Below are 23,614 nucleotides of genomic sequence, written 5' to 3' on the forward strand. Positions count from 1 at the left end.
GCAAAGTAAAAGGCTTTTTATTTTTAGTTCTTGTATTTCTGGTGCTCTGCATCCCCTCCAAGCCCCACGCGTGCCAGCCCGACACGGCTCTGCTCATGCAGATTGCTGGGATTTGCATAACCACACCGAGATCTGTGGGGTTTGTCACAAATCGTTACGGCCCAGAGGGTCCAAGGTGGGGTCACCTCGTGCAGACCCTCCAGAGCACATCGGGCACAGGTTTGTGCCCAGGAGCAGGTCACCTTGAGGCTGGTGGCTGCTTTAGGTCTGCACTGTGATGCCGGCTCTGTGAGCTTGTTTTCTGGAGAAAACGCATGCGAGACCACTTTAAAATCTCCACTGATGGGAAAGCAACTTCAAGTCCCCCAGGAAATGTTTGCTTCCCTTGTTTTTTTGCTAAAATTACTAGGGCAGAATTTAGCTCCGAGGAAGGAAGTGACAGTTTGCAAAGAAGTAGGATGTCAAAAACATGGAGAAGGGAAAGGATCGAGATTACAAGCCTCAAAACTGTAAGGCTGGAGCGGGTCTTTACCCCTTGTTTCCTGGCCTGGAAGTACCTTTTAGAAAACCTGGTGCCTGTGGATCTATGGGACTGTGTCTGCCCTGCACAGCTGGGTGCAGAAACCTGGGGCTCGCTGGCAGCTCAGCACGGGAGCCACCGGGGAGGTGCCGTGAAACCCCCCAGGGACTCCGGTGGTTCCCCAGCGGAGCCCTTTCGGAGGAAGACGCGCGCTCCGGTGCTGCTGGGAGAAGCAAGCCCCAGCTCCCCGTGCTGGAAGTGCAGCAGACAGCTGGGTTTGGGGGGGAATAAATAAATGATAAACCTGTGGATGAGCTACGGGTGAGCCCCGGGATGGGAACGGGAGCTCCATTAAAGTTAAGACAGGCACATCTGTGCGCTGCGGAGTGCGGCAACTGCTCGGAAACAGCTGCCAAGGAGAGCGGAGAAGCTGGGAAGCTGGAAAACAGGTGTAAAGCATTAAAAAGGGACCAAAAATGAGCAAGGCTAGAGAAACACAGGTAACTTGGGAGGGCCTCATGAGTGGGTGTAGCTCTCTGATGGGTTTCTGTAATGATTTGTGCATCCAAGAGGGTGAAGTTGTTTGGTGTCTCCAAGGAGCCCAGGCTGGATGTGGCAGTGTCTGCACATCTTTGTGCCAGCTCTCGGGTTGTGATTCCTGGACTCGTAACATTTCAAAGCACTGTCCACATCACCAGCGAACTGCTTGCCACTCGTGTTCTGGGAGGGTTTGCCACTGAATTACTTGGGGGCAAGACCTGGACCGGCTTGGTGCTGCGTGCTCAGCCAGAGCTGCCCTCGTGAGTGGTAGCTGTAGTTGCTCAAACCATTTTATGTTACCTGAAGTTAAAACCAGTACCAAGTGTTGGGAATTTCAGCACAAGCCCTTTTTGCCATCCGTCGGCACTGCACGGGGACAGGCAGCAGAAAACCTCCATGGGAGAAGCCGACACCAGAGGCTGAGTGAAGCAGAGCTAACTGAGGCTACAAAAAGCAGGTGATAACCCTGGCGTGTAAGCGCTGCTGCTGCTGGGACAAACAGAGTGCTGGGCCATTTTTCCCTGACATTTTTGCCGTTCAGTTTTTGTCTGCGTGTCATTGTTCCTCCACCAGCACAAATCAAGCTCTGGCTGCTCTGCTGCTGGGAGGAGGCTCGGGCTGCGTGCGAGGCTCAGCGGGAGGAGGCAGCGGAGGTCGGGGCTGGAAGTGCCTTTTCCTGCCCCCTCCTGCCGTTCTGCAAGGGAAGCTGGGAGATCCAGGTGTGCATTTCTCATTTGGGTAGAAAAGTTAGGAGATCAGGTTCCTGAGCTTCCTAATTCTTCAGCAAATGAGGACGACAGAGACGAGGGGTCTGTGTCGTGTGCTGCTTGGAGCCTCGACACTGCACGGATATGGGCAGAGGGCAGTCAGGGCGTGATTTGGGTTTGTACAGCTTGCCAAACTCTGAAAATATTTGATTTATTTATTTTTTTAATTTTATTTTTACTTTTTTTTTCCTGTACACACTGTGTAATACTGCTAAGCAGAAATGCATGGCTGTGGGTCCTGAAACTGCCCCCCAAAACCAGCCAGAAGGACTTGGGAGAAGTTCCTTCCCTCCAGTCCCCCCTCTCCTCCATCTTCCTCACTCTGTGCTCGCAAGGCTGAGCAGAGCAGATGGCACAATAAACTATAATAAACCGCATAATAAGTGAACAGCACCAAACACAGCCAGCATGTTAAAATAATAGGCAGGAGACAATAAGTCCCTTCTATTGCTTTCTTTAATAATCCCTCCTAGGCTTTCTGATTTCTCTTCATTTTGCATCAAGCAGGTTGCAGGAGAAGTCTCTTTCTACGCGCTTGCTTTCTCAGCCCTTCAGGGGATTTATTTAATCTGTGTGGCAGCGTCTTGCTGAGCTGCTTGGAGCAGCTCTTCCGCTGGCTGCTTTTTAGCCTTTTTTGGGACCATTTTCCTGTCTTGCAGTGACCCCACAGTGTGCTGGCATTTGGGTCCGAGGGGTCAGGGCGAGCAGCAAACCTCTCGATCTGCGAGAAATGCCGGTGGCAGAAGGGAAAGGCAGACGGGAGGCCAGCGAATGGAAAATCACTGACATCTGGCTTAAAGTGCAAGAATTGCACGCGGTGCTGGGAAGCACCCAGGGCACGCAGCCGCTCCTTGTGCTGCCCCGCTCCTGCTGCAGCCAGGCACAGGACCACGAGCACAGCCCCGAAAGCACCAACACGAAGCCGTCACACCCTGCCCCTCTGCGTGCAGTCACAGCCCCGGGGCATGCGGCAGCACAGAAAGGAGAGAAAAAATTTAAAATCAGCGAGCATCAACAGCTCGTGTCAGGCTAAATGAGCAGCCACAGAAGGGGCCCGATGGATGGGCTGGGGGCACAGGGCTGGCACGCTGGCTGCTCCCCTGACATTTGCTCCGTCTTACCAGGGGTCTGTCTCTCTGCGACGTGTTTTTTTCATTGAAATCTACATATTACTTTTTTTATAGAATCCAGTCATATCCTTGTAAAATTACACTGGGTGAAAATGGCAGGTTTTGATGAAAAAGGCGTGGGCTGGTTTCGTTCACCACCTCTATTAGCAGCCCGTTACCTGCGCTCCGGCTCACGCTCTTAAAAAAGGAAATATCGAGGTGTTTGTCTCACCAGGACGGGGCTGGGGTTGTTTCATGCTGGGAATGCCGAGACGTAACCCTAACCTTGACTTTGCTGCTTTTTGAGCTCTCGCTGGTGCCTCCTTGCTTACTGCAATAAGACAGCCCTTGGTTTCAAAGGCTGCGCTGCGGGGTCTAGGAGTAAAATCACCCGTCGTACCTGAAAGGAAAGCTGTAGGTCCACACACCCACCCGTGGGGCTGTCCCCTGCCCTGTTCCAGCAGCCACCACAGCCCCTGTTGGCCCTGCTCACCTGCTTGAGGATCTGAGCTGCCATCAGGTGGCTGCAGTCGAAGATGATGCGGAACTCCCGGCCCCGCTTCATCTCCTTCAGCAGCGGCCGCGCATCGTCCGTGTCCAGCGGCAGCTGGCGGATTTTCAGGCGGATGTTGTACCTCGACGGGGCCATGATCAGCTCCTGCAGCCGAATCAGGCCTTCGGGCATGGCACAAAGACAAAGGGACAGCATTACAGGACAGCAGGGCACGGGGTTTTCTTCCTGTTGTTGTATGGAAATCATCAAGACTTTGCTCCCTCCCCCAAATGGCCATTGCTAAAGACATAGCAAGGTAAAGGTGTGCATCAATCATTAAAAAACACACACACAGATTTCCAGGATGGTTATTCTGAGGCAGATTGGCTTTTCCTGGTATTTTCCTGCTGCCTCTGCACCCAGCTGATGCAGAGCTGGGGTCCTTGCACTGGGTAGGAAGAGGAGAGCAGTGGATCCATCCTAACCTTTGCCATCTCTGTCATCACGCTGGTTTTTTGTTTAGCGATACGCCCTTGAGAAAGGACAGGCTGTGATAATCATCTACACAACAAATTAAAATCCACATTATTTACCATACACAACAGGAAAGGGGAAAAAAAAAAAAAAAAAAAAAGAAAAAGCACTTGGATTTATGAATAGCATAGTTCATAACGGTCACTTAATCACAACTTGTAACTGTCTTGCTGCCCTCGGAATTCATTTCTATTTTATGCAGAAGGTACAAAGCCAGGCTGGATGCAGCTGCACAGGAATTATTGGTATCTAATGTTGCAAGAAGAAATTCAGCAGATGCCTATTGCAGGGAGGAAAATAGAAGCATGTCCCTGTGCATAGTAGAAGAAATGCATTAGAATATGCCATGAAGGGAACATACTGTGACCCACATTTGCAAAACAGGAATGTCAAACTGTGTTCTCATCAGCCCTCCCCTAAAGAAACCATTTGGTTTAGTGGAATTAGGTTGGACAGGCTACCCAATGTGTCTTTTGTTTCTGTTTTTTTTTCTCCCCCTTTCTTTTTATCTGCAGTGCTGTGCAGCACTTTGCTTTGTTTAAGCATCAACAGCATTCTTCATGTGAAAAACTTTGTCAGCTGTGTTTTAGAGAATTAGCCAGAAAACAAAAAAAAACTTTCCAGAACCACTTGTGCTTTTAGCTGGGAAAATGCATCCCCAGTGGCAGGCACGGAGCGGGTTCCTTGCTGGCACGGGGGTGCCCTGTACAATAGGGTGGGGGCAGCGTGCCCCCAGACACTTAATCCTCCCCTTGACCCTTTGTTGGCGGAGCTGGTGCCGAGGATTTACCCATTGCTCAAGTGGGCTGTGAATAAAATGCTTCAGAAAGGGTCCCGGGGATTAGTGCACATGATGTCATTTTGCCCCTTAAAGGGTTCCTTAGAAAAATTCCTAAATGGGACCCACAACAACAACAAAACCCTGGCTCCCCCCTTTCAAAGCACCCCCTCTGCCTACCTGTGCTGTCGTCGTACACCACGGTGGCTGACCTCCACTTCAGGTACTGCACCAGGTCCAGGATGGCGTGGCTGAGCGAGGAGTAGTCGGGGTACAGGTTGACGTAGAACGTGTCCTTGTTGTCCAGCGGGTGGTGCTTCCACCGCAGCTGGATGTGGGGGACCTCCAGGGCATTGCAGATGGACTGGACGGCGTTGGTGCAGGAGCCTTGGGATGGGCCGAATATCGCTACGACCCCGAGGGCGAGCTGGTCGCAGGCTGGAGGAGGGAAGAGGAGGTCAGAGAAGCACGAGGCAGCTCTGGGGGACACGGGGGCACTGACAGACGGACAGACAAGGTCCTGGGCTCTATCAGTGCAGATACCGGGTGATGACAGCAGTGAAGAGAGGCAGGAAGAGGGAGGAAGTCAGGCTCTGGACCCGTGGACATCAGGATGGTGCTGGAGCTGGCCGAGCCTCCAGAAACATGACCAAGGTACATCTCCTACATCTCCGTCCTCCTGCATGTGTTCAGAAGGCTGCCTGCCCTTTCTTCCTTCCTCAGCCTCTTCCTGCAGCTCCCCAGCAGCTCCTGATTTATCACCGAGCTCCCAAACCTTTGGTGTCCCCCTCCTTCCCATGCTCCCAGCCAGCAGAAGCTGGGCCAAGGCCACCAGCACCGCTGCGCTCCTCAGCAGCATGGGGCTGAGCCACGACCGGGGCCATTCATCCGCTCTGCAGGGATGAAACCATCCTCGGGGGACTGACACCACCCGTCCTGAGCCACGTTTAGGCAAGTATTGCCATCGATCTTAGCTGAGTGTGCTCCGGGGAGCGATTAGAGCTCAGCGCCAGCAGGGCAGGGGCTGCCCGGGGAGCGCAGCCAGCGGGGCCCTGCCTGGTGCGAACACGGAGGCGATCGGCGTCGCCCTGACAAATGCGTCTTCCCATCACGTTTAATAGAATTTGCTTTTTGCAGAATAATGCTTTCCGTGGCTCTCACTGAGAAATTAAAGCAGAACAACTGCAGTTAGGGCTGGAGGCATTTTTAGGGGAAAAAAAAATGTGCAAATTTTTCACAGGAGCACAATTTCTCCATTCCCTCTGCAGCCTCCCTCCGAACTGGGAGCTGCCACAGAGCTTTCCCACAGCACCTTTGGGTGCTGCCAGAGCAGAAGCAGGCTCGCTGGGCCCCCAGGTCGTGCTGGTGCTGTGCGGTCCTTCTCCTGCCCTCCCCTCTGGTGCCTCACCCAGGGCACTTCAGATGTGCCGCTGCTGTTAGAAAGGGACAGTGAGGTAGGAGGAGAACACTGGGGGTGTGCAAATTGCTGGGGATACAATAAAATAAGCATGGGCATGGCCTGCAGACCTTCGCTTGGGATGAGAAGCAAATGCTGAAAGGAGCTGTGTGAGGTTTGCAGAGGAAAAAGGAAAAAATGCTCGTTCCTTGTACTAAAATGCCTGGGGAAGGTCAGCTCTGGGCTGACTTCTAACCGGGAGTGCTGAGCGGAGCAGGACGGTGCTGGGGTGGACCCAAGCCATGTGGGTTTGGGCTGAACAAATACCACCAAGCTGCGAGGCGTGTGCTGTGCTCTTACCTTTCTTGGTTGCCTCAAAGCTGTCGTGGAAGTGTATCCGCTGAATGTCGTAGGTCAGCGTCGTGTTAGGCAGCAAGGTTCTGTTCCTGTTGATGATATTGGCGGAAAATCGGAAGGCTTGCTCCTCCGCACTCATAACCTGGGTGTTGGGGCCATCTGTGTACTCGAAGATTCCTCCTGGAAGACAAGAGAGAGGCAGGAGTGAGCCGGGGGAAGCCGGATTCATCCCCTGGTGTCACAAGGACAAGAAAAGCCCTGGCTGGACCCGTGACACTTGCAAGCTGAACAAGGACATGTCCCCCTCTGAGTAAGGACATAAAAACATCTGGGGTTTTGTTACGTGCTGGTTCATGGCAGTATTTGGACTGCCAGCTTTGCTGTGAAGGCACTGGGGGGCCGTGCTCAGGGCCCCTGTGTTTAGAGCTGCCCCTGTCCCTGCTGGCTGCTCTGGGGCCCTTTTTAGTGCCTTTCGCATCTTCTGCCCTTCCTCCTGCCGGCTTATCCAGGTTTGTTACTCCAACCAGCAGAGACTTCTGAATTTGCCAACCCTACAGCTCCTCTGCTCAGTAATGCACATCCTCGACGCACGCTTCCCAGTGTTCGGGAGCTGTTAATGCCACAGCACCTCCCCAAGGGCAACAAGCTCATGTCGGAGGATTGCTGCGCTTCTCGGCTCCATGGCTCTAAGTCTCGTCCTCAATTCCCCACCGACAGCCGGTCTAATTGAAGTGACTCAGTGCAGGCGTAAATTATGTAATTGGACGTCCTTGTCTCTGCCTCGGCACAGTCCCGTGCCCCTTCCAGAACCACAGAAAGACACATAAACCTCACTCTGTCTTATTAAAAAGTAAACCAAAATAATTAATGGATGAGCGAGATAAGCAAGTGCAATTGGTAACAGATGGTCTCTGGGTTCATTAGCAGAAAGAAAATCTTCCTCTTCAATTTAAGGTAGTCCTAAAATGTTTTGTTATAGACAACAGATGTCTAGTCAGCCCTCCTAGTTTTCAGGCAACTGCAGGAATCCTCCTCCAGGAGCCAGAAGGCGTGAGCCATACTTCTTGTGGCAATTTGGCCTTAGCCAAGGCTGCCGCTGTGCCGAGAGGCAAGCTGACGATCCTGCCAGCAGCCAAACTCGGCACCCCCTGCAGGAACCCACCCGAAGCCGGGGCTGAAGGAGCCTCAGCACCAACGGCACTTTGCACAGCCAGGACACGAGGGAGGTTGGAGGAAGCGCCCGCTGTGATCATGGCAAGTTGCTTCCCTGCACACTTTGTGTGTCTGTGTTCCCAGCTGTAGCACATGGTGCTTAATCTCCACTGATAAACATGCAGAAACGTTTGAGGTGTTCACTGCATGTCTCTGATGGGAAGAAATGTTTTTGATCTCAGTAATAACGTGGGCAAAAGGGAAAGAGTAGAGAAAAAGGGGCTGGGTGCTTGTTCTGGAGCCCCCTTTCAATCCCATGTGATCTTCAACAAATCCCTTCTGACCACATTTTTAATCCAGAATGCCGAGCAATATAGACAGGAGCCTGGAAAAATTGTCCAGGTGCTTCATTCTCAATGTATCACGCTGAAACCTTTGGGTATTGACTGGTGCACAGGAAATGATTCATCCACGTCAGTGTTTGTGTATGCTGGTAGCTCATCCAAGTTTCATAAGGTAGGGAAGGTTCGTGCTCTATATTACACCAGAAACAATAAACAGAAATAAAGTGAGCATGAGATTCATCCTTCCTGTACAAAGCCTTGCTGTCCAGAACATTTTAGCAAAGCATTTTTTGTTTTCTAGCATCATCCTGAAGTGCTAACGGGGTTGTGTTGTGCTGATTCCCAAGCAGCTGGCGTTGGGCAGCCTCCCAGCCCCGAGCTCGCAGGGCTGCTGTGCAGCATGCCTTGTGATGATGGATACAGGAGGGCTGGGTATGGGGGTTACTGGTGCTTGAGCCCAAATAAATTCACCTCCCAGACATGCAATTGGATGTAATGGGCTTCTCGACAGAGAAGGATTTTCTGTGCAGCCACCCAATAGCTTGAATTTAGCACCAGGCAGCGAGCGAGCAGACAGGCACGAGCAATATATTTCTGGCTACACTGCTGGGTGCTGAAAATAGCGGGACAATGTGAAATCTCTGGCATTTGCTAAGGTGTTAAAAGCAGCCACCGCATGCAACAGACTGCTCTTTTTCTCGGAGGCGCGGCGGGAAGGGGAGCATCTGATGGCAGATCTCGCGCTGCAGCCGCCGCGCCGCGAGCAGCCTCCCTTCCTCGCTGGCTCCTGCCTCTCTCCTTCAGATCTGCTCATTGCAATCATTATTTAAAGAGCCTAATAACCGGCTTGAAACAGCTGATTAATGCATAATCTTCATCATGATTACATAGCATAACTGGCATTAATTTGAAAAGCCAGCTAATTACGAAAATAATTGTTGCAGCTCTTCCATTTTAGCAAAATGGAGAATAGCAGCTCGTGCTGCGGAGAGGATGAGGGATGTGGCATCAGTTTGTGGATCGTAGGGTTTTGGGGACCCCGTGTGTGCCCCACAACCAACCACGGTTAAAACTAAACTAGGCAATCTGCTGCAAGGTGTTGGGGCAAAGGCACCTCCCTTGCCCTTCGGTTAGCAACACGGTGAAGTCATCACCAGTTCTGAAAATTGTACGTTCACCCTCAAAATGGTCACTGCTCCTGTTTAAAGGAAATATTTCTCCTGGTTGTATTTACACACAAGGATTCTCCTTGCCCATGGTGAAAGCAGAGGGAGCTCAGGCTCCCACCAGCTCGCAGGAAAGCCAAACCTTTTCTCTCTCTGTCCTCACTTTGGATTCTTTTAAAGTCCATAAAAAGGCCTTTACACTTCCAGGCAGAAACCCATTTTTCCCTTGAAACAAAAGACATTGGACACCTGCTATTTTTTTGCAGCAAACAACATGAGGCAAATCTCGCCGAATTCACCACTTCCAATCACAAAAATCCATCGGCAGTGACCGTAGTGAGACGCTGCTGGGAGGGAAGCAGTCACACAGTCGAGGCAGACGAATGCTCCCCAAGAGATAAGGAGCTGCCCTGGGCACGGTGCCCCACCACCAGCCCAGCCACCTCCCCCTTGTGCTGCTCTCTCCTTGTCTCTCCCCAGCACTGCTGGTGCCAGGAAAGGGGAAAGGAGCTGTAGCAGCCGGTGTGACAGCAGGGGAAAGTCTGGGGGGGCTGCAAAATGCCTGCAGCCCTCCCTGTGCTCCCCAGGGAGCACCATCGCCTGTGGGGCTGTGCCAGGACCTTCCCCGGGGCTTTACTCTGGTGAGATACAGAAAAGCAACGGGCTATAAAAAGTCAACAACAAAACAGTTCCCACTTTTATATACCTATAAACAAGTTTCATCAGAGATAGTAAAACTGAAGGGTCTCTGCTGTTGCTGTCTCTTGAAACCATTTCTGCCCCCGCCCAGTTTGGGAAGTTATTTCCGACGCCGGGGAGATGAATTGCTGCTGCTCACTTGGGCTGGTGCTAACGACCTCTCCTCGGCATTGCCTCTTTGTCTATTCACATCACAGCTCCCTCGTCCTCCTTGCCTCGCCTCCCCAGCCTGGCGGGCAGATAAGAGGTGGCTACGAGGTCTGACACGCCGACAGCTCCCAGCACTGCCACGTCCCCACAGCGCCCGGCAGAGCACTGCCTGCATGGTTGGTGCAGGCAGGGACCGTGCTGTTCCCTTCCCCAGGCAGGGAAGCCCACAGACCCCATCCTGCAATGCCACGGGTTGTTGGGCACACGGTGAGGTTTAGCAGTTTGGGGTTGGGTTTGTTTGTATGCGTGTTTCTTCCTGAAAACCTCGTTTCTATGCCATGTTTGTGCAGCAGTCAGTACGACGGGAACCAGATCTGGGAATCAGCCTTCTAGAAGATGCTTCAGTCCAGCCTGTAGGTATTTTCCCAGACAGAATACCATCAAATGCTACCAGTTCTTATTGCTGTTACATTTCTGGTGCTGGAGCCATCCATCCTCCTCGTTTCGGCACTGGAAACCCAGCAGAGCCACGCACTTCAAAGCATCCCCCTGGCACCCCAAAACCCAGCTGGTGGGACAGGCATGAAGCCATGAGGCAGGACACGTGCTGGTGAGCTCCACGGAATCAGAGAGTGCTTTGGGTTGGGAGGGACCTTCAGGATCATCCAACTGCACCCCTGCCATGGGCAGGGACACCTCCCAGCAGGGCAGGGTGCCCAGAGCCCTTCATCCCTCCTGGGGATGGCAGCCAAGGGTACAAGTCCCCCACTTCAACAGATGGCTGCCGCAGGCTTCAGCGCCCACTGCTTTAATGGGGGGAAAAAAAAAGGCAGAAGGAGGCGTTTGAAGTTTTCTTCATTGAAGATCTGAAGCCTGGGACTGCACAGCAACCCGAAGGCTGTGTGATTCATGTCCTGCACTGCGCTGCAACGCATCCCCTGCTCCCACAGCAAAGAAAGGCTGCGCTGCTGCAGGTTGCAGGTGGACGGCACGTCATGGTCCCTGCTGGGAGAACTGGGAGAACTGGGAAACCAAGGACCTGGGACAGTTGTTAGCAAGCCTGGGGGAAAACAAAGGCTCCGGCGTTATCGGATGGGGAACCAAACTGGTTTTCCTCCACATCTGTGGTGAGTGTCATCTGTTCTGCGTTCCTCCAACTGGGATCCCAAAGCGGTGCAGCTCTGGTGTTGTGGAAAAAAGATGGGAAAAGGCATGGGGAGGACAAGCTGAGGCCATCCTCGCAGTGGGAAACTGTGCGTGTTCTCCGTTGTTACTTCTGGCTGCTTGGGTTTTAGACGTCAGTCGCCAGGCACGTTTAAGAAGTGTTTGTCTTCTACCTTTAAAGTAGGCTAATTGCTCTCCAGAGAACATCAATCCGCAAACGAGAAAACACACTAATTAGAATCAACTGCACGTCTTATTATTTTGTATGATTTGATTCGATTTGATTCGATTTGATGACCACTGACAGTGGTGCTGACGTGGGGACTTTACAAAATTCAAACAGCAGATCCAAAGCAAATGCCCGAGATGGCCCCTTGGGCGCCGAGCAGAGGGGCAGCCACTGGGAAGGGAGGCTTGCAGAGGCTGAGCAGCACCGGGTGAACCCCTCTGCCCAGGGTACAACCCGAGTCCCACCAAAATTCCCCCCGATGGCCATCAGAACAGGCCCAAGTGATCTGCATCGAGCACAGATCTGCTGTCCCCCTCCCGTCTTTGGCTGGACGAGCTTTGAGGGAGCCAGGAGGGAGCCTTGGCGAGCGGGCTGGAAATCCTTTTCTCGTGATTTCCCTTACCTGTAGCTGCAACCGCCCAGGCTGAGTGCAGCCGGTTATTTTTAGCTCCGTAGAAAGCCAAGTCAAGAAAGTCAAAGTATTTTAGTATTGGGGGTTTTCACTTTGTCCCCTCTCCTTCTCTTTAACAAAACAAACGGCTTCCTTCTCAGAAAGAAAATTCCTCCAGCCCTCGGTGTGTGGTGTGATCTCTTATCTTTTACTCCTTATAAAATCACGGAGTTATTTAGCTTTGAAGAACAACTATTTCTGATAACACTTTTCTCTCCCCCGCTGACAGTGTTGTTAACACATTTAGACAGCTTTCTGACAGTCTCTTTCCATGTGACATCCTGGAAGAAATACTTGTTTTGAAATAGCTCGTAGTGAGGATGCAGCCAGCCTCGGCTCCTCCAGAGACTCGAGAGCTCCTGCCTCCTCTTACCGAGCTCTTGTGCCCAGAGAGCTCTGGTTGCTGTGTCTGCTCTCCAAGGCCACAAAATGCCTGTCTTCTCGAGCAGCGGGGCCGTGGCAATTTGTACTCTGAAGTGCTTGGTTTGGGGGCAGCGTTAGCACACGGGACCGGTACCGGAGCCTCCTCCTGCAGGATGAGCCAGGGAAGATCCTGCTGAGCTGCCCCACATCTCCTCCAGGGCTGCTGTTGGTGCTGATAGAGGGAAGTGAGACCACACTGGCGGGAGGTAAAGGAAAGATCTCAGAAGCACGAGGCTGGGCACTGGGAACGGAACTGGAGCTCCCCAGAGCTGCCCGTTCAGCACGTGACGGTCTCACGCACAGTGGCACCGATGCAGTGAGAACAGCAGAATCCAGAAGGCAATAAATAGCACACGCAAACAAAACCAGCACACAAAAACAACAACACAAAAGAAGAAGAAAAAAAGCAACAACTGATTTATTCCCTCAAAATGATTCTCCTTCCACTTTTCCCCAAGGAGCTGCTGCTACAAAATGCTCCAGAACCAAAGTGCAGCCGAAGCTGGAGCTGCTCCCTCGCTCAGCCGGGGGCTGATGCCAGCTGCTGTGCTCCAGACAGGAACAAAATCAGCCTCCGAGCTGACAAACGAGGAGGGCAGTGCTGGGGAGGCACCGGGAGCTCCCAGCCTCCAGCACCCACTCACTCAGGGACCTTTCCCATGCCTGGTGTGGAGCCTCTGCCCCCAGCCCGCGGTGTGCTCCTGTGGTCAGAGCGTATGGGGCAAAGGCAGAAGCGCTCCAGCTTCGGCTATGTGCAGTGAGCAGCCCTCCAGGCTTATTGAAACAAACCTTCTGGCAAAGGAACTGAAAATAATTCCGTAGGTCCATCAATCAGTTTCTGATTTTGACAGAGAGGCAGGATCTGAATTCCCGTCCCCTTAAACTGCTCCTGATCACGCATCAGCCCTGTCACTTCAGCGTGGCGCCGCTTAATGTGATGCAACACCGCCGAGTATCCAAAGCAATTTCAGGCCTCATAAACACGCCGCGTGCCAGGGTGCAGCCCCGGACCACGGAGGCTGCTCCCTCGGGGCTGCCGATGGAAAGCTGGGGCCCAGACCCCAGGACAAGCACCGACCTCAAAGCTGCTGTGTCCGGGCTGCCTGTGTGCATCGCACTTCTCTTTTATAAAGAGGACAGAGGTGAGAGCTGAGGTTTTTGACCACAGCCCCGAGGCTGCTGCCCTGGCTGGCAGGTGGGGAGTCGCGCCCCGGCACCACAGACGCAGCCACGCTCTGTGGCAGGATGCCAAGCCAGGTATCTGCTGAGTAATGCCAAGGGGATGAACTCAAGCAGAAAATGAATGAAATTTGCAAAATTTGTGTCCTGTAAGGAGGGGTTGTCCTGCCTGCCAGCGCAGGAAGCCCATGGCAGTAGTTTGATCCATCCCAAAGTCTGTGCTCCCAAGAGACGGCACCTCCCTCTTTCTGCGCTTTGATATAAAATATGCAAAACCTTATTTCGTTTGCACTGTATTAGGTACTCCGTGGCACAAGGGGTGGCGTTCTTCTCCTATGTATAAGCTGTTAATGGACGAGCAGTCAAGTGGCACAGAAATACATTATTAATGTTTCTGGTTAAATTAACTGATTACAAGCACTGTAGCTAAAATGTATGTATCAGCACTTTACTCACCCTAAATGAGAAATTAATGGAATATGGCGCCTTGCTTTGTAATGGAAAGCAGATAGGGATGCTCTGAAGAGCCGTGCCCTCACAGAGGACCTGCACGTTCGGCGCACGGGATGCATCCGACTCGGTGCCTCCCTGGGACGTGCAGGGATTTGTGTCCTCGCCACCCCGGGGGCTGTCAGAGCGGTGACAGAGGGGTGGGGACAGGCTCCTGTCTGCACACACGTGTGCTGTTGGCAGCTTCTGGCAGTGAACTTCTCCTGGTTCGCAGCTCACACGACCTGATTGGCATCGCGTGCTCTGCGAGCGAGCTGCCCCTGCTGCATGTTGTACATCTCGGGCGGCGCGCTCACCGCAGCAGCAGTGCGTAACCCCGACCAAGTGAGCGGATCAAAGCGCTAATCGGAGATCAAAGGCCTTCAGCAGTGCTACAGCAGAAATAAATTGAGTTAGCAGCAGATTTCTTAATGATATTTACATTTCTAATTTGCATAATACATGATTAAAATGAAACGGGCATTTTAATTTTTTTTTAAAGCAGGCTCAGTTAATTAATTAAAACAAAAACGTGTCCCCATAATCTCCGAGGAGTAGATTCCTACCAAGATGCAGCAATGGCAATGCCAAGAAGCTTTTGGTCCCACTGTGTGTACCACAGCACCAGGTGGCTCCAGTCGCTGGGTGCCAGCCCCAGAAATCCCCATGGGTAAGAGCTGTCGGAAGGTGCCCAGTGACAGCCACCACCAGTGTCCTTCACGGTGGCACCGAAGGCTGCAGTTAGGCTTTAAGCTGCCTTCTCTCTCAAAACAATCAAACTTGCAAGTTTGGGGCTACCCACGTGCAAACTGCTGTCAGACACCTCACCACGCGCTCGCTTTGGTTCATTTGGTTCTCGTTTTGCATGGGTTGCTGCCAGTGTGGAATTAAATCCCAGTGTTTGTGCCTGCCTCTGGCTAATAGCCCCCGCTCCCAGGGGAGAAGAGATGGATTTGGTCATGCTCGCAGGTGCAGGTTGGGTCTGATCCCCAAATGTGCCCATGGGAGTGCTCCCTGGGGCTGTCACCCCCTGTGTTGTTGCTGCCCTGATGGGCACAAGAGTCCAGATGGGATGTCCCCTCCCCAAAACCTCACCGTGGCTGTGAGATCGGCAGAGCCGTCCTGGAAATGGCTGGTGGTGGAATAAATCAGGCACGCTCAGGTGTCATTTTTACAGCCGTGCTTTGGGCTATGGGCACATTTTAAACTGTAATGTATGGGAGGAAAAAAAAAGTTTGAAAGCTTAAAATTATTAAGGATGTACGATGCCGGGTTTAGGCAACACAGCTGTAAGTACATTTTTCTATCGTGTTTTATTGCCCTGCGGTGTAATCTGGTGTTATATGTGATGTCCATCTGGCGCACGGTTCAAGCAAAATATGAAGCGGAGAAACAAGGCCAGAGCTGAAATAAATCCAGGCTCGTGGCTGTGATTGACCGGGCTTGTAGCAGAAAGTGCAGGATGATGAAATGCTCGGGATTTGTCTTCATCCTGCGCCGTGGAGCTCATTGCGGGACTGTCCCCATGCTGGTGCACCTGAGCCTCTGCTGAGCTTCTCACAAGTGGCTCTCAGTGCTTAATTTGTGAAAACCAAACCGAATACAGAGCGCTGAAAGCCAGAAATGCTCCATTTTGACAGAAAGCTGCCTTCTCCTTGAATGGGAGCGGGCAGTTCTGTGGCTGGCGGCACTACAGTGGCGAAGGTGCTCACCAATGACCCACCCCTGTCACCAGCAGCCGTGCCCAGTCTGAACCTTGTCCCGAAATTAAGGAGCCAGGACTCATTCCTATGCATGCAACCTGCTGTCGGGGTGAACACGGAGGCAGAGCAGTGACACTGACCACCGGGGCTCCTCCGAGTGCTCAGCCTCGAGTGGTGCAGGTTGGTGGACTGGGGGATTTAGGGTCCCTGTTTTTCCTCCCTGCCTGCCAGTCACTTGCTCCTATTTTACCTGGAAATAGAACTATGCAGTAGAAGGAGTCCTGCAATGGCGTGAAGTCTGAAATAAAACTTCAACCCAATTAAAATTAGAATTGCCGCATGTTAATTACATTCTTCTTAAATATTCATTGCTACGCCCCAGCTAATAAATGTTAATACCCACCTGGCATGTAGTGTATAATATTAGACTTAAGAAATCCCAATTAAATCCTACACTTCATTTACAATGTAACCAAATACCGGCAGTTGACTGATTGTTTCTCATTCTTGTGTTGATGCCTCCAAAAATCAGCACTTTAAGGAAGATGATGCATTGAATAGCAAATGCGGTTCTACAAATATTATGACATATTGTTTGTCATCTGCCCTAAATATTTAACAGTTCGGGTTTGCAAGATTTTTCTGCCACATGCTGAGACTTTGCTCCTGATAGATGCTGAATTTGATTGACAAAATGGATTCCATTCAGGAGCTGAAAATCCCAAGCCCTTGTCAGGGTCTTTTCTGTTAGCATCTTGTCTGTTTTCTCCCCCCACTCTTCTTAAAAGAAAGCAGAGAGAAAGGGGGGGAAAAGCACAGAGTTCTCTGGCGAAATTGTTTCTGCTTAATCCCATCTACTCCCTACAGAAAAACCTTTATGCAGGAAAAGATCAAAGGTCTGTAATAGATTTCAACAGGTTTCCAAGAGCTGTGTGCTGCAGGAGTGAACGCAAGGCAATGAGTGATTAAACTGCCCTGTGCTGCTGGTGCTCGGGGGCAGGCGAGAGATGTAACTGGGAGATTTAGATCCCTACTTCAGCCTTTTTATCTTCCGTTTTAATGGAGTTAAACAGAGAAAAAGAAAGGAGGCTTTGCCAGAGTCTGGGGCTCGTCCTACGTGCCCAGAGGATGGGGCAGCCCAACGAGCCCATCTTCCATGGGATGTGTCTCCAGGTGGGTACTGGGGGCACTGGGCACCGGGGGATTTCATAGAAATTCCTTCACAATCTGCCTTCAGCAACACCTTTCACAGCAGGAAAGATCTGCCAGGGGAGGCGTTTTATAAACCTGTATTGTTTGAAAAACGTTATGAGTGGCTGCTTTCCCTTCCTTTCTATCTGTATTTCTTCATCTCTTAATTCTGAATGTCCAGGGTAATAATGGCTGAAAGAATTGCTGGGTTAAAAGCAGCGCTTTATTCTGGGGAATGAAAGAGAAAAGGGAATGACAAAAAGGTCTGCAAAATACTTCCATTATTTTCCTGTCTTCTGTCCCTCAGTTTACCAACAGCCACACGCCAAGCGGGGAGCGCAAAGGGTCGTGTTGAAAACTGCCCAGCAGCATGACTGCAAAAGGACTTTGGTATCCCCTAAATGATCAGAAGATCAATTAGAGATCCTTCCCATCTCCTACAAGCCCAGGGCTCAGTGATCGGGAGCCCCAGGACTCTGTACATCCCCTGCTCCCACTCATGGAGGGGGGACACCAGCGACCACCACGTCCATACCAGCACGGGAGCCTCCTCTGCAGCGATCCAAGTGTCGCATTGACAGAGCCATTGAAGTATGAATTGAGCCAAAAATGTGCTAATGAAGCTGAATATTCATTATTATGACTAAACAAACTAAGCGAATCTCAAATTAAAGTGGGTAAATTATTAGTTTGGTAGCTCAGAAAAGGGGAAATTTCAAGAACGTTCCAATTATAGAGGAGGTGGGGTAGGGAAACTTCATTAATGGATTCAAGTCCAATTAAAAAGGGATGTTAGGCATTGTCTGGTGCTTCACACCTTGTCAGGAGTGACATGGGACGGCTCTGCCCCACTCCTGTGCTCGGCAACAACCCAACCACGCACCCATCCGCACCAAAGCTTCGCTGTTTTGTGATAATCCTAGGATTTATCACAGCGATCAGTGCTTATTTAATGCTGAGGACCCGGCATTATGAATTACCCAGGATTTTGCGTTCAGTGGCCCACACGGATTCACACAGAGCTGATGAACGAGGAGCAGCATCAGGCAAACTGCACCTGGGAGGGTGGGGGGGCTGCAGGTTGAGTTCAGGCTGCCCCTGTCACTCCTTAGCTGGATTTCTGCCTCCCCCAGGGCAGCTGGGGCCTCCCAAAGTGGTGGGGGAGCACTGGGAGGGGAAGGCAGGCCAGCAGGCACAAGGTAGAGCTTTAAACTTTGAATGTATTTAGGCAGGAATTGCTTTTTGTTGCCCGGAGCCTGCAGGTAGACATGCAGGAGTTATTGTTCCTCGGCACCTGGTGGGGATCTCTGTGCCAGTGGGGCAAGGAATAACCTTGTCCCTGCTGGCTTTTTCCTGCCATTTCCTTCATTTTAGGTGAATCAATGATAACCTCCTATGTAGGGGTTGTTTGGCATAAAGCAAACTGGGAGCACTGGACAGAGGAGCATCAATGGGATGGAATTCAATGGAAAAAAGAAGTGCTGGGAGCTGAGCAAAGTGGGGAAGAAGGGAGGCTTGGGGGAGACGCAAAGGGAGCTGAGAACACAGCTGAGCTGAGTTTGACTTTAATTAAAAAGAGTCTTCAAGGAAGAGATTTCTGACAGACAGGAAAGCTGGGGAGTGAAGGCTTCCCCTTTCCCACCCTATTTATAATCAGTGAACATGCGCTAGCGTTCCTCCTCCTCCCCACAGTGTGTCTGCAGTCAACAGATTGTGTGGAAACCTCCTGAAGTTGGGCAAAACAATCCTTCTCCTCCTCCTCCTCCTCGTCTTCCTCCCGTGTGGGCCAGGCACCCTCAGGGGGTTGCTGCCTCCATGCCTGGGCTCGGGGCTTAGCCCTGGGACGTCCTGGCTGAGCCTCTAATTTACAGATCACTGGTGCAGAATCCAAGTAATCCCTTCGGTTTCAAGGAGCTAGGAAAGAAAACATGAGATGAATAAAGAGAGCGGGACCGTCGGAAAGCAGCTTTGGCGAGGATGCTGCAGAGGTGTATCTGGTATCATGCAGAGCATCTGCTTTATCCCCAGCTCTCTCCTTGCTGCCTGTGATGTACGGAAAGGCTGCTCGGAGGAGTCGCTGCCAGCACCTTCTAGTGGGACTCACCTGGGTGGCTGTGCCCAAACCTGGGGAGCCGAAGTGTCGGCATCGCTCGCGTCCTGTGCGTGCTCTCTGAAAGCTGGTATCGAAACTTGTCAGGGTGAGCATTCAGCCTGCGTGATCTGTGGGGTTCCCGTGGTTAAAATCAACCAAGAACGTCTTGGGGCCTTGATAATGAAAGCTTATCAGTTAGCATGGGAAGCCAGTGGTGTTACCTCTGGTTGTGCTGCAGCCCTTGCTGTTCAAATGCAGCAACAATGCGGAAAAGCTCTGAAATTCAGCCATAAAGTGCAATGCAAGGCTCCCTCATGCAGGTGTCGTCTTCCCTTTTTCCCCATGGTCCTGCCCAACCCAAGGATGGGAATTGTCGTGATGCCAAGATGGATTCATGGGGCTGTCCCCCCATTTCTGCTTTGTCCTGGTCCGTGTCCTCAGGAGAGTCCTGGCAGAGACCAGGCAGGGACCCAGTGCAGCCGGGAAGGCGTGCTGTGCTGTCAGCTGGCAGACAACCCCAAATCACCATGGGTGTGCACCAAGGCCTGTGGCAGGGTCAGAAGCAGTGCACTAACTCGGGTATTTATTTTGGCAGAGCTGTGTAGGGAGGGCGAGGAACAAGACCCCCTGGGGCAGCCTGTCCCACTTGTGCCGATAAGGCAGCATCTGGGGCTTCTGGAGGAATCATTTCAGAAGCACCAGGTGCCTGACAACTATTAGGTAAATCAGCTTTCCCATTGCCTCGCTCTAAATTGACCATGAGAGGATTAACGTAAGAGGCAAGCTGGCCGTGCCGAGCACTGTCACAGCCTGGGCTGGCTGTGAGCCCTGGGGAGCTGCCTCCTTGTCCCCAACAGCCTGGGCTCCCTCGGAGACCCAGCTCCGACCCATCCTCGTTGTCCCACTCTGCTTCTGTGCACGCATCTGTCTGTCTCCTGACACCTCGCTCCACTTTCAGTCACTGCAGCTGCTCAGGCTTTTTGGGGGACAGGGCCTCAGATGAGTGTTTGGGGCAAAGGATCGCCTGTTTTAGCAGGTAACCCATCACTTCGCAGCAAAAGAAACCCTCACTTTTACATCGTAAAAGAAGCTCTGCTGTTAAATGCTCTCCTGGTATGTTGTAGAGAAGTGGAGCAGCCAGTCTCCGAGGCGTGCTGTAACGCCTCGTGATGCTGCCAGCCAGGAAAGCACTTGGAAGCTCACCGGGAGGAAAAAATCCCAGGTTTTCTCTGCAGGAGCCCTGGGTTTTATGTTGCTTCTGAGCTCCTGCAAGGAGCTTGAGGACACCGAAAGCTTCCCTCAGCCGCAGGAAGGACAGATATCCCCGGGGTGGAAACCTGCTCCAGTTATCCATATTACCACATTTACAGCTCCCTCCCTTCTCCTTTCCTGCGACCTGGCAGCAGTGACTGAAGATCCAGGGTAGCATCCACGTGCCCAGCGGGCAGGGTGAGCCTCTCAGGGTGTTAGCTCCCAGTGGGCTGGATTTGAGGCACCTTCATTAGCAGTTGTGGCAGTGCAGCAGGGAATTCATGTCCCAAAAGCTTTCCCCAGCGTGATGGGCACGGGGCAGCGCTGTGCAGACTCTCTGCTATTATTTTTTTTTCCCAGAAGTAACACTGATGGGAGCTGGGAATAAAATGGGAGCTGTGGTAGCACATTTGGCAGCTGGGGACGAACTCCTTCCTGCTGATGGGACGCGGCTGGGGGTGTTGCAGGGGGCTTCCCTGGGCCAGGGGGATGCTTGGAGCTTCCCTGCTCCCCCAGGGGAGCTGCACTGCGCTCTGCTGTGCTGGGGGGCTCGGCTCTGCCCGGCTCCAGCTCGCAAGCACTTTTATTTTTAGACAGCAGCTTTTGCCAGTGGCCTGCTGCTCTGCGGGTGTTTCTTACCCTTGAGGAGCACAGAGCCACGTGTGGAAGGAGAAGCTGTGCTCGGTGTTAACCCCCCCGCTCCGGGCAGGCATTAAAGGCACTGAGCAAAGGGTAAGAAGCGAGCCCAGCCACCCGACCGGCAGCGCTGTGCTCTCGTTCAGTGCTGCCAGGGCTTTGATAGCGAGCTGCTTTGCAGCTTTTGTTGTCCCAGCCGTGTTTGCAGACGCCTGTGCATCCTTTCAGGTGGGTGCTTTGTAATGACAGCCGCTTTGTAAGCGTGTGCAGGTAACTAGATGCTACCTGTAACCAGACGTAACTAGATGGCAGCATGGCAGCCCAGAAAGCGGCTGTTGGTGCAGCTGAAAGCTACAGCAAATACATCAAAACTTCGGGAATTGAATGCAAAGTGAAGTACATAACTCACAGATCCAGGGAAATGCACGAGGTAGGAGAAATCAGATTTTCTTGCACACGGGAAGCCCACGTGAAGGTTTGCAGCTCTATGCCGTGCGCATCCACATCCATCCAGCCCAGGTGAGCCTTGCCTGAGCCTGGCGGAGCAGCTCCCTGGCCCCAACCCCTGGTCCTGCTGTGCCTGGAGGCCTGGCGCAGCCTCCAGGAGAGCTCCTGCCCCTTCCCCCTGCCAGCCTTCAGCACAGAAAGTGCCTCAAATCCTCTGCTGCACCCCCCCTGCCATAGCCACAGCAGTGCCCTTCCGTGCTCGCTGCAGAACTTCCCATTGCCGTAGTCCTTCTCCATGCTTTAGTAATTAAGTGCTCGCTTCCCCCAAACCCATGAGTTAATTTGGGTGCATCCAAGCTCATGTGTTCATTTTTTGGGGATTTAGGAAGCACTTCTGAAGCATTCACGTTGAACTAACAGATTTTTATTAGTGCTTTCAAACGGAAATGAAAATGATGTGGTATCTCAGAGACAGCAGGCTTGATGAAACCCCAAATCCCCCTGGTTCAACCTCTGCTCCTTCTGGTTCGTGTAGCCGAGCCTTAATGCAGTAATGGTATTGCAGTACCCTCGGAGAGGAGTATGGAAACCCTAACTGGATTAGCATGCTGAACTGTTTATTCCAGCTGAGTTTTCAGAGCTCATAGGGGCTTGTCTGAACTCACTCATGCGCTGCTAAAACAACTGGGTAGGTTTGAAACATGAGTTTGGTCTTTTCCTCACCTAAGCAAGCATACAAATATTAATTTCTTCCTATGGAGTAATTCAAATGCAAGTCCTGGGAGCAGCCAGGTTGATCTCCAGCAATTAAAGTTGGTCACTAGGATCCTTTGGCGGGGTGCACGCAGCAGGGTGGGCAGCAGCATTGCCTTCATCCTGCAGGGGACAGCTCACCACCAGCACCCGGTGCTGAGGACCACCTTGCTGGGCAGCTGCTGCATCGTGTAGCCGTGCCCAGTGTCCCCAGGCCATGCTGCTGCTGGAGCAGGGCTTTTGGGGTGTTTTTGGGGTATTCTGCCCCCCAGGGCTGTGGCACAGGTCCCTGGGGGCTGCCGGCTCTGGGGATCGCTCCTGCATGCGTTCGCCCTCGTGTAAGCAAGTAGCCACTGATGATCACTGCCGAGAGCAGCTTCCTGCTGCCGTAGCCCTCCCCTAATCAAGGGGCTGAAGAGCTTTTTGCTAATTTCCAGGTTCACACGGTGCCAGTTTCTCATCAAGGGCAACTCGAAGCGATTTGCCTGATTGTAAACCAAGCAAGGTGCGGCAACAGCTCCACGCATCCACTGGGGCTGGGGCAGCTCGGAGCTGCACACCATGCAGCCCCTGGGTGCTGGAGGTTTTGGGGACAGAGCTTTGGGTGCTCGGGACACGACAGCTCTCCTGGTTCCCCCGTGGGGACACAAGGACATGTCCCGCTGGCTGCGGGTGAGGAGCGTGCCGGAGCGCGGGTGGCCGTGCGGGTGCCGGGGCGCTGCTTCTTCCACCCATGCAGATTTTACTCTTGGTTCTATTTTTAGCTTTGCCTTCTGGAACTCACACAAGCACGTATTTTTGATCTATTTCAAATATAACTTGCTAGCAAATTTGAAACGTGTTCAAGTCTACGAGAATGTGAAAAACTTGGTGTGTGTGTGTTTTTTTTTTTTCTGCAGGGTTCTTCAAATAATCTTTGCTTGTTAAGTACTGAGACAAAGATCCGTAAAGCCCTATTTCTGCGGGAGGAACGTAAGCTAAAGGTCACAGGGAGAACATACGATGGCTGTGTCTGGAGCTAAAGGGATAAACACAAATGCCTCTCTTAACTTCTTTCATCCCCTCGATGCTCACTTACCACTAGTGGAAATAATGCAACCACAGGACAGGGGAGAAAAGCCATTTTTCTCAGCTGTGCTGAGGAGTTGCACGCACTGAATCTCGCTGTGAATTGTTCTGTTAAGAAATATCAGATACTAATAACCAAGGCTTCTCCGGGTTTAATAATGAGGAGCCTTCCCCATGTCAAAAGCAGTGGTAGAGACAATGGGGCCAATTAGCTCCTGGAGTCTTCCTGTGACCTTTGAAGTCTGCCCTGAGATACTTTGTATAAATAGACTGAAATAATATTGAGGGATGATGCTTTTTTCCTCAGTTCAGTAGCAAAAAAAAGGGCTTTTCCTTAAACAAACACAGCAAATGTGTGCAGAAAGGTCAGCAAACTGAGAGAGGCTGGTGATAAACCCAGCCTGCTCCAAAGCTGAGCACGGCTGTGATGGGTGGTGGCAATCCTAGGCTGTCCCGAGTTGGAAGGGACCCACGAGGATCATCGAGGCCAGCTCCTGGCTCCACGTGGGACTACCCAAAACTCAAACCCTACA

General features: G+C 52.1%; 1 protein-coding gene across 1 annotated transcript in view; it reads right to left on the reverse strand.

Annotated features, from left to right (window-relative positions):
- The window catches only part of GRIK3 (glutamate ionotropic receptor kainate type subunit 3), a gene marked incomplete at both ends in the record, with an annotated part of 102,618 nt that overhangs the window by 39,057 nt on the left and 39,947 nt on the right, over positions 1 to 23,614 (reverse strand). Inside the window, 3 exons of the mRNA XM_084300479.1 lie at positions 3,430 to 3,611; positions 4,922 to 5,179; positions 6,498 to 6,674. Of these exons, the coding sequence (XP_084156605.1) occupies positions 3,430 to 3,611; positions 4,922 to 5,179; positions 6,498 to 6,674 (617 nt within the window). The remainder of the gene's footprint in view (positions 1 to 3,429; positions 3,612 to 4,921; positions 5,180 to 6,497; positions 6,675 to 23,614) is intronic.

The sequence above is a fragment of the Netta rufina genome (genome assembly GCF_964035555.1).
Source record: "Netta rufina genome assembly, chromosome: 23".
NCBI classification, from domain to species: domain Eukaryota; kingdom Metazoa; phylum Chordata; class Aves; order Anseriformes; family Anatidae; genus Netta; species Netta rufina.